This window comes from Mya arenaria, chromosome 4 (genome assembly GCF_026914265.1).
Source record: "Mya arenaria isolate MELC-2E11 chromosome 4, ASM2691426v1".
NCBI lineage: Eukaryota > Metazoa > Mollusca > Bivalvia > Myida > Myidae > Mya > Mya arenaria.
The window spans coordinates 45466994-45478519 of NC_069125.1; the positions used below are offsets into that span (position 1 = coordinate 45466994).

Genomic DNA, 11526 nt, shown 5'->3' on the forward strand with positions numbered 1-11526 from the left:
TCATTGTTAAATGCTGATGTGTTTGGTTTTACTTTATTGCATTCCAAAAAGACAGAGTTGTAAATTTTGAGATGAAGGATAGAAGTTTACATCCTTGTGTTTTTTTTGCAGTTATACACATGTAACTTTATATAGTAACATTTAATTATAGAAATCCGTCCCCGCAAAAACGAGTATCGTTTCGATACATGAGATTATACGGTATGTGAGGGTGATTATCGCATAATTGCCCGACAAATGCGAGCACGTGCATTATGACGTCCATTTCACAATAATAAAAATGGCAGATAAATTCCTAGTAGACAAACATTTACAAAAAAAAGCTTTGAAGTGGTTTGCTTGAAACTAGTGGTTCAAGGAAAATTTAATCAGTTTCACCGTAAATGAAACCTTCCGTCTATTAGCAACGAATGTTACTTATTAATCATTTTAGAATAAACATAATTATTCAAAGCTAATGTTTTACTCAATTTGCACAGAAAGAATATTAATAACAAAGCTTAGGTCTAAGTCATATATGCCCCAGACACATCGATAAAATAAAATATAATGAGCACGAAAAACGATTCTTTTAACTTTTAAAAATAATGTCAAACAAATAACTTAATATGTTACAAATGGCGCGGAATGCCTATGCCTCCTGCATGGTTATAATAAAAATGTTTGATTCTGGTTCCTGTATTTCCTATTGTTTTACCGGTAGTTCATGTAATATATTCGTATATAAATACAGCCCAATTGCCAAGTGCTTGCAAACATAAACAATGTGTTGACACGCTTTGGTCACGTTAATATCTGCTTGCTCAAGAGTTCCGATTCACGCGAACACTACAAAAGGAAACACTTCATTCATAAAAACGACTCACAAAAATGCTACTTTTGGATGCATGGTTTACCATATTTATTCTTGTATCATTTGAACGTTAACCAACAATTATATACAATATCTGCTGGTTTATTGACCTTGAAAGATTGCCACATATGTCATTATCGTCCGTTTTCAGTAAAGATGAAAGAAAATATGTAAACTGTAGTTAGTTTGTGTGTGTTCTTTCTGTCATTTATTTCACCTTCTAGTATAAAGCGAGAAAAACTCATAAATGATACACAAATTGTTTGGGGTAATCAGACATCTTATTTTATATTCAAGTTAATCTGTCATATACCGGGCTTTTTGTGGTCGGATTTCTTAATACATGACATAAATTATGATGCATGATTTTTCCAGGATGTAGGTAATGAAACAAAAGTCTTTCCCATGCTCAACCGTGATTTAATGACATGGGATTGGCGAAACAAAACCCTAAACCTTTTAATCATAGAATTTATCAAGTTAATTACAACTTACAAGGAAGATATGTTCAGAAAGCTTAGTCTCTTTCTATATAATGCCTTTTTGAGATATTTTACATGCACGTATGCTGCTTAATATGATCTTTATGTTTATTTTTTGCATTTGTGTATAAGTTTTGTGAGTGATCTTAAGTAAGACATAATTATGCCACGTGTGTAATAATATCAACAATATGATGTATTCGTTTTTACCTATATAACTGTTGCTAATAATTGTGTTACCATAATACTTAGATAATTATTATTTGATGGTTTAATCAAACGCTTTAAACTAATTATTCAAAGATGGTTCAATAAAATTAATTGACGATCAGTGTGTGCGTTTTACTCCTTCCTAAAACAATGGTGCTCGTTAAAAATTAGTCATGCAGGTTAAAATAGATTTATAAATGATATTTAGAAAAATATATATAATTTGATAACTTATTCTTTCGATTGCATGGCAAACTAGACTTTTTAAGGTTAAAAATATTAATAATTTATTTTTTTTAAGATTTTGTTATATTTCACTTAGGCTGTCTTTGAATTTATTTTCGTAACGATGGCCAAATAAAAATACTCAATATTTGGTAAGTAATTTATTTATCAAAAATAAAATTATCTAGCGATAGTAACATTTTCAGTAGTATGTGTCTTTCCTGAATCAAAACAACTACGTTTTAAGAGGTAATTACCCGTTTGTTTAAATAAGTTAATAAATGAAAAATGATAAATATGCTTAAATACATGTTTTCGTTACGTCATTTTTACCAGCATGACATATCGGAATATTATTTGTTTCTGGTAATAATCATATTGAAAAAGATTTTTATTAATATTTGTATTGAATTAAAACAAATATAAATAAAATCAACTACAAGTATCACTTATACAGTCTAGTAAGCACACATGTCAAACTTATGCTTTATTGCTTGATATTACTTAAGTGTTATGCTTTATTTTTGGTGTGTATTCTATGTACTGACAGTTCATATTGTTTTTGTTTGGCTGTCACCTTTAAATATGAAATATGATATTTGTAAACATGGCATGGCCTTCTCGGTGTTATGAAAATTAAACTTTTAAACTCTGAATTAGAACTGTGTCTGAAATTGATATTGATCTGAAACCAAACATTTTGCTGCCACATGTAAAGCGATTGGAACAATTCTTTTATGATCATGATACATCTTGTATTTTCCATAGATGTCATTATTTGTCTGTAAGGCTAATGCGCTCCATTAGCAAAACGTTTGTCAATGGCAAGAAGTCATTACTGGGCAGTCGTTAGCCAGTAAACCGATACTCCGACAATAAGGTTGAAGGAAAACGGATAGAGCAACCACTATCAAGACAATGCTTAGATCGTGTTATTTCACTTATTAAAGGGAAAAGGCAAAGTTTAAAGGAAGTATGGCAGCGACGCGAACAGTTGTTATTGGAATTGACGATAGTGATCACTCGGAATACGCATTTGACTGTAAGTTCTACGTAGTATAATAACACATTTACTGTTTGATAGCATATTTCATTTCCATTCTTCTATTAGATAAACGAATCATACGCCACTAAAGACGTTTATATTGCAAAAAAACAACAACAACTAAATATTGTAAATACTATGCCAGACAACACTTAATTAATGAGTGACGTTCATCTTTTGTGTCCTTCTTGTAGTTTATGTAGACAATATACATCGCCATGGGGACCGCACAGTACTTGTCCACGTGCCAGAATATACCAACATCATATCCACGTGTAAGTCATGGCTACTCGTACTGCGAAGAATATGCAATGAAAACTAAAAAGAGGAACATATAATTCAAAACCATTGAAACACTTGAATAAGATTAGTTTCAGTTTGGGCGTTAAAAACTTTTTCCAAGGATGGTAGAAGTATTGTTCCAAAGAAACAATCTGATTTTTTTTTAAATTATTAGTAAAAATATAAACAATATTGCATTATAAGTATATATCATTTTTTGTTGTGGGGAAAGGTAATGATGGACCTTACGTTAATGTGCTGTTTTATTACTGGAAATGCTTTTATTATCGAGAACAGCGGCTTAAATATACTATTTACCTTTATATTCGAACATAATAATTGGTCTGATAATAATATTTCTTTCATTCATTTTACTTATAGCACCAACAAAACAAGACACTGAAATTGAAACATTTTATTTCATCATGAAGACGAGAAGTGTGGTCGTTTACGAAATGTTCATACACATTTACTTATCAAATGTCATTCAGAGCAATCTTTGCGTAAATTGTAAATATCTTATAACCGATTTGTATCTACATTGATTAATTAATAACAAATGAATGTTCTGAGTACAACAATTCTATATCTAAACAAATCAGATTATAATGCCCGCTTCTATAAATTAAAGCTTTTATCAATCACCTCTTGAAACAAATCAAGATCATCTAGTTAGATCCTGTTGTGGATACTAGTCATGTTCGGTCATTCCGATAACATAAACAACTCAATCTCAAAAACCTGCAAAATGAAGACCTAACGCATTTTCGATACCAAAAGTGCTCTTTTCATGTTCTGATGCACGTAAACTTGTTTCTTGCTAATAAACAATATATTTTTATAATCTTTTTTGAAAACATGCTGCTCTTATGAACAGTTGGACCAGGTGAGTTTATAAGGTTAATTATTCATTCCCTTGCACGATATCTTTTTTAAATTAAGTTAAATACATTACACAAATTAACCATACTTGTTTGCTTCTGGCTATGTTAAAGTGACACATTCATAAGATCTCAAGACTACTAACATACTTATTCAAGTTTTGAGATGTAAGGAATTCACGACTTGTTCGAATATTATCACCATCTCCGTTGACTCTGGCTTTCTCCATGGGCCAACCTGTCTCTCAACTTATTTTGCGTGATGTTTCTCAAGTGGGAGGTTTATGTGTCTCGATTCATATAATTGGAAATTTGTGTCACAATAAAAAGCATTTCGTGACTAAGTTAGCACAAAACTTGACTTGATTATTCAGATTTTGCATGGTGTTTAAATAGATAAATAAACCGCTTTTTAGAATTAGTATTTTTATTTAAAGACGTGCCTTAGTCGCAATTGACGCAAATGTATATACTTTGTAAGCCGCCTGATATGCTGTGCAAAGTCTGCAAGCGAACACAAAGCTTTAAATTTTATATAGAAAGACAATTTGGTTGAGATATTTCATAGACAAATATCGCAAAAGTCTTACACCACTTTGATAATCCCCTTTAGAAATTAAAGTCATGTATTTCAGCATCACTTTTGACGGACCCTAACATTATATCGGAAATGCTGCGTGACACAGAGGAACAAATATGCGAACTGGTGGATAAATATGCGCTCAAAATGAAGGAAAAACATGTAAGTAAAGTATGCATATATTGGTTGCAGTAAAGGTAGGCAAGAGACAAGCTTTACTGTTAACGTTTTCTTGCGGGATAAGTCTTGAAGACTAATAACAGATGCATAAATATTTTTGTTGCAATTAGAAACATATGTGCAATAAACGGATGCCACTAACAATTGCAGTTGTAAACATAGTGTTGTGTTTCAAATTATTTAAAGGCATGAACTACTCCAACAAAAAAATCTATAAAATGGATTATTCACCCAACCACCTGAAAGTGATATTTTAACCTGGTGGAACGTTATATTGATATTCAGGTTATTTTTTATCTAATCGCAGTTGAACGGTCATATCAAGCAGCTAAGTGGAAAACCAGGAGAAGCGATCATAGAGGGGGCCATTGAAGAAAACGCAACATTGTTGATGATTGGCACGCGGGGGCGGGGTAAGGTGCGCCGAACATTCCTTGGAAGCGTGAGCGACTACTGCCTTCACCACGCCCCGTGCCCCGTCCTTATCTGCAGGCATAGAACTGCAAATATTAAAAAAGACAAATGATAGAACAAGTAATGATCGATTAGATTTTATTGTTTTCATTTATTTGATTTCACAAAAGACAGAACGATCACATACAAATGTATAATCAAACGTTTTACCAAGAATGACCTTTTTGGATTTTATTAGAACTAATAATTCGTTCATGGGTATCATTGGCGGTGTTTAAATTTCTTTTTATATCGTTCAATCTGTTTTACGGTGAAAATAAATGATTTGATATATATAAAGTAATTCAAACTTTTGATTGGAACATTGCTAGATAAATCAAAGGGTCAAAGCTTTAGAATTGTATGTATTGATGCTGAAAAAATTAGCATTATTGATGTAACGAAATTGAATTAAAGTTCATTACGTGCACTCAACTACTCTCAAAGCCTCTATGCAATTTTGGAGAATATATCAATATGTTGCGATATTTTAATTTAAGGCCCGTATAAGGTAGATACTTGGGTGGAGCAAAGCGCTTTGTTAACTGTACTGGGAAGTTGCCGATTTCCGGTCTCTTTTTGATGTGGTAACAGAACAGTATGGCGATTGAATCCAGTCAAAACAGATATATTGTAAAATAGTATAACATATCTATTTAGGCTATAAAAAATCAGAGACCCGTCGCATTAAGAATCCTAGCGATCACGTGTATTGGAAATGTTTTTCAGTCATGCAGTATTACTGTTACAGACATCGCTTCGTTTCGAATTCTTAATGAAATGTTTCATTCTGGACTCAAACCTTGTTTCGCGAGTGTCTTCGTATCGTTCAATCCATTGTGCAAAGCAGCCTTGCTAATAAGCTTTAATCAGATAACTAGGAACAATGGGAAGGAACCTGAGAAAATCCATACTCCATTTAATTAATACTTATTTAATTTGGATGGCTAATTCAATTTGGATGCATAGATAAACGACTTATCCTAAATTGCCCTGAAATTTATCACTATCGTTCAATATAGTAGAGTAAATAATGGTTATTGGTTTTTTATTTTTGAAAATCCAGGGAGACTAACAACACCGCAGAACGAACGCCACCTCTCGTATGTTTTTTTTCTAATTCAGTCAAAGGACGGGTATAACTCGACAATTATTTAAACCAGAGTCATGAGCTCGCAACACGTATACATGCGTAATGGCTCACATGAGAACCAAGAGTATCTTAACACAACGAGTTGCCAAATACATCATCGCCGTTGTTTATTTGGATTAACATTAAAGTTAAGCTGGGCTCACAATGGTAAACCTCTATGAGAAGAAAAAAAATATGTTATGTTCGCCGTTATTATTTATACAAGCAATCAGTCAATTTTCTCTTAGACACTGTCGCGTGTCAAAAGCAGCTATTCAAGTCAACGTCTAAATACCGTTCAATCAAGATGTTATTTCCTAATTTACTGCAGGCAAAATGAGAAAAACAATCTCAATTACAAAGAGTTGTTAATACATGTCCGCCGTCTAATTTGCTGATGACAAAGGCTACATATTCCTAACAAAAAGGATTCTGGAAGGTATGATGAATGTTACCAAAATGAGATTAGAACTAAGTATTGTTTCAAATCGAAAGGCCCGTGGCCGATTGATAATACTAGGCTCTTCCAAATAAGGAATCTGCTTAGAACCTGTGAATAATTTCCTGTAATAACATTTCATATCGTTCATAGTAAATTTAAGCCACCAGCCCAGAATTCATTCAAATTACGTTTTTACAAATAAGAGAAAACATATACATGTATATGACGGAATATAAATTATTAAATTAAAATTCAAACATATGTTAATAATATTCGTAATTTGTATATTAATAATTACTTAATTTAGGTTTCTGTTTAAATTTTACAATCAATCAGCACATGTAATAATTGCACTAAATTGTAGTTCCTTAGAAGAACCTTCATATTTTCAGAGTAGCCGTACATAACTCAATCATGTTAAATTAAATCATGTCAATTGCATTCTCAAATCAAACTTTGAAAGCGAAAATGTATCACTAGTAAAATTGATTACTTATTTGTATGGGAAAACTGTAACCTAACGTGTCTTAGTCAGGCACTCCATAGAAGAGCCACGGATCAAATGATCCTCGATTAGGCTGGACTCTGTAGCTGAAACATAGTGGAAAGTACCGGAGTTATTGCACACTTTTTAACTGTCATCCCGTTTCTTTAATAAGCGTGTGCAAATCACTTTTTCTAAGGTTATGGTAGATCTTTTGATAAGTGACGCTGCGGATCTAGTGGAGTTTTATTATGTTCGGCTTTCGGAGACGAATTCATGCATATAATCTTTGCTGATGATTGATTTACATCATGAGCAATTCTTACATATAAATATTTTAGTTAAAAAACTTTTTAATATTTTTGACCCAAGTATGAGAAGCCGCATAATCATTGTTTAGAAGTTTAAATGCATTCTTTCGTTGTGCTGACATTACAAGTAAATCCACTTTGCGACAAGTAACATAGACTTGGAAAGGCATAGAGTCAAAATCATGCTGCTTAGTTTAAAAATGACAAATCTAAGAGCATGATATAACAAAACTGCTTTCAATGGTTGTTTTGGAAGACATTCGGTTGTCATAGTCAAACAATGTATGCACGGATAAGACACATTTTCAAGGTGAAATGTGATGTCAATGATAAGTGTAATAAATCTCCGAAACAATTTTAAACTCCCATAGATACATTTTCATCGCTGCAAAGTTATCGGAACTTGGCCAAACGTAGACTCTGATTGTCTGAGGAAAAGCGTTTCAGAAGATGACCACATATGGGTTAACCTATGAGCCTATTGGAAAGCAGCATAGCATAACATGGAATGGATTTTAATTATGTTTTAATCATACCTTTTATGCACACTGTCATAATATTTATGCGAAAAGCTACAGAAACGAGCAATGCCGCAGTAGCGCAACGTTTCGAAAACAATATATGTCAGCATTATTGAGTTTTACAAAAGCAGTTAAACATTTCTGTACGCAATGTTTCTATCCGTCAAGTTTTAAGATACAATCAAATCCACAAGGCAAATACAAGAAGCCTAAATTATAACCATCCTCCAGATCAACAGCACATTGATAAATGCCAATAAACACTTACCGAGACACTCATCGCCGCAAGGAAACATATAATCAGCGCTGTTCGTAAAACAATATGGCGCTTTGTTAGAAGCATGCGCATGATTGAATAAAGTAGTTTTAAAAAGTCCGTAGCCCATACATTTTTGACAAATATTAAATCAGTTAGAAAATAAAAAATATATTCATTTTAACTCTTTCTTTAAATTCATAACGGGTCGTCTTATGGACAAGTATCAATCATCTAAAAAAATTATCTTACATCATAGCAGCAAATACATTGGCCCTTTTAACTCCTTTTTAAATACTTATGTGAAAAACTACAGACACAAGGTCAGTAGCCCAACGTTTAAACATAAACCTTGTTTAATGGCACAGAGTTAACACCAAAAACATAAAATACAAAAAAAAAAAAAATCACAAACAAGAAACATTGAACAACAGCACAGAACTCCACAAACAGTACATTGCATATTTACTATATTAAAAATAGGTATGCTCATCAAGGATTGTTAGGTACCGCCTTTAAACGGTCTGTAAAATATAAATTTACTTGGAGTTTAAACCAGTTTGTGTGCACAACCAGCCTCTTGAATTCATCATAAACGGGTCTTATGGTCAAGGATTAATCATTTAAAATTGTCATCTTACATCATCATACATATATAATAGGGATCATCATCAAGAAATCTGCATCAAGTGCTCATGTTAACTAAGGCAAGATCTGACGACCACAGCTTGTTATGTATATCCTGAATAATCTGGATTTCAAAATTGCCATTACTAACATACTAACATAGCCGATAAGAAGTTTTATACAACCGAAACTTAAATGTTTAATTCCGTTATTGATTATGGAAGAATAAGGCACCAATGCTTAACACTTTTCTTTTAAAATACACGGATTCGCTGACAAAGTCGTCTCTCTTTCTGTCAATTATCCGGTTATATAATTAGAACAACTTATATAACATTATTTCGTTACTTAGACAATCGTTTTGAAATTTAAAAAAAAATCATGTAGACTGGGTAAGATCATATCGAATTGTAAATTATTAAATGTTTAACACCAATATATTATATATATGTACTTGTGAACAAAATTCGTGAAATGGCATACATTTTTTATATTTAATTCATTCTAAATACAGCGGCGTGAACATTCATTAAAATGCTATTTACAAAACATACCGAGGGCTGATTGCGTCTGTTCCATCTGCATGTTTGAAACATGTTCAGGAAATAAAACACACACACTGTTTATTGATATTCTTTAAGCAAATATTAGTAAACAATTTAAATATTATTTGATATATAAAGTAAGAAAAAATTATGGAAATTCATTTTGCTTTAAAATATTTCTTTGTTAACACGGATCAAATGGAACAGTTTCGTGGCCAAATTTGACCAAAAAAAAATGAACATTATTTGACAGCCAAACTTTACCAATTGATTTCTTTTTACAAGTTGATGAAATGTTTGTTTATTTCAACATCATAAACAGTTAAGGGCATGTTCATATTTTCAGATTTAAGATACTTGGCAATAAGAACTTTTTCGCAGTAGACATTTCGACAATTTTACAAACAATCTGACTGCACCATACGGTTATTTAATATTCAGTATTCATTATATAATTCAAGTTTGAGAAGAGTAAGAGTGGTATGGGTATCCGCCTCTCAATCAGAGGTTGCAGGTTCGATCTCAGGTAATTTCTTATGGCCTCTCAAATGGACATCTGATAACAGGTTTCTACATATTACCTTCTCGTTCAACCTAGAAAACAGACAAGAGCATGAGTCTATAGCTTTTCAGCTTCGTTCACAATCAAGCAAATATAATGTATTATGAAACTAACTTAGAATAATGGAATACAGTTTACAATACTTATGTGAAAAACTACAGAAACAAGCTCAGTAGCAAAATTTTAAACATTAACCCAGTTTAATGGCACTGGGTAAACACAAACGACATAGAACACAAAACTTACAACAAAACCTGATAAGAAGATTTGTAAACCATTATCAATAAGTTAATTATAGAATGAACTTTGCAACACTTCAATTCAATTTTCAGTCGGTAGAATTGTCATAGTTTTGTTTTTGGCTAAAGTCATGAAATCCAATTTGTTCGAATTCGAAAGAATGAAAACCTTGGATTCATTTTATATAAGGAATGGAGGCTCCTTAATTAAAAGTTTATTCTTCGGTTTAATAGTGTTTAGTGGAAATTTCCTAAAGCAATTTATCAGCTATAAAATTACCTTACAAGTTTATCGATAGTGGACTTGTAGAATTTGTTTCAGCGGAATGATAGTATTAAAAAGGCACTCCTAAATAAAATGTACCACAAAAACAGTTCTGTTTTGATTTACCGACAAAGTTAAATAAATACCGTAAACATTGATTCTCATGAAGGACACCATGTTTAATTCGAAAGACAAGTACAGAACACATGCTATTTCCGCCTTATGAGACGATAGTTAATCACTGTAAATATTTCAGGACCCACCAGTAGTGCTGCCACGATAAGCCAAGACAATATCGCGGTATATCGCGATGCAAGAGCAGCGTATCGGGATACCTACCGCGATATTTTTGTGTATTAATAATATTCTTTCGAATTGGAACATTTTTATTCAAAACAGCAAACTGCTTAAACAATTCATAGATATGATGATATCATATGTTGACTAGAACATATCTAACTAAAAACAAATGAACCAAACACAACAATAAAACCATCACGGAGTTCAAAACTTTTATATCATTTCAGTCTTTAACTTTTGACTAGAAATGTGTAAACAATTAACATAAGACCACACATAGTAATTAGACTGTCTCAAGTCCTTCGTTACTTAGTCACATTTCTGACAGTTTTTCTTACAAAAGAATAACATGTCTACAAGATCTGAAGCTAGGCAAGATCTCTGGGCGGTAACTGTATCTCCCGCTGTGCGGAACACGCCTTCGGATGGTACTGACGTCGCTGGGATGCAAAGCCGAGCTTTAACTAGATTGGCAAGTAAAGAATAGTAGAAGCAATGCTCCTTCCACCAAACAAGAGGATCCATTTTAATTTTTATTGGTTGGACCATTTTGTACTTGGCAATCTCCTCATCCACCCTCTCATAAATAGATTTGCTGCCCTTCTCTGCCTTGACAACGACAACGTCATCGAAGATCGCTGCAAGATCAAC

The 11526-nt window shown here is 32.6% G+C and overlaps 1 protein-coding gene across 2 annotated transcripts; it reads left to right on the top strand.

The window, feature by feature from the left end:
* The first annotated feature begins 2691 nt into the window (after positions 1 to 2691).
* Positions 2692 to 5334, top strand: LOC128230450 (universal stress protein in QAH/OAS sulfhydrylase 3'region-like). 2 transcript variants are annotated; one of them, XM_052942719.1, is made up of 4 exons: positions 2746 to 2812; positions 3010 to 3090; positions 4614 to 4720; positions 5046 to 5334. In XM_052942719.1, the coding sequence occupies exons 1-4, from the start codon at positions 2746 to 2748 to the stop codon at positions 5262 to 5264; spliced, it is 474 nt and encodes a 157-aa protein (XP_052798679.1). In that variant the 3' UTR covers positions 5265 to 5334. The 2 variants fall into 2 exon arrangements, with proteins under 2 accessions (XP_052798680.1, XP_052798679.1); XM_052942720.1 differs by lacking the exon at positions 3010 to 3090 and having other exon boundaries at positions 2692 to 2812.
* The last annotated feature ends 6192 nt before the right edge of the window (positions 5335 to 11526 follow it).

Coding starts and splice junctions, on each gene's coding strand:
- LOC128230450 (XM_052942719.1), top strand. CDS start 2,746: ATGGCAGCGACGCGAACAGTTGTTATTGGAATTGACGATAGTGATCAC. Junction 2,813..3,009: donor CTCGGAATACGCATTTGACT/GTAAGTTCTACG, acceptor TCCTTCTTGTAG/TTTATGTAGACAATATACAT. Junction 3,091..4,613: donor TACCAACATCATATCCACGT/GTAAGTCATGGC, acceptor CATGTATTTCAG/CATCACTTTTGACGGACCCT.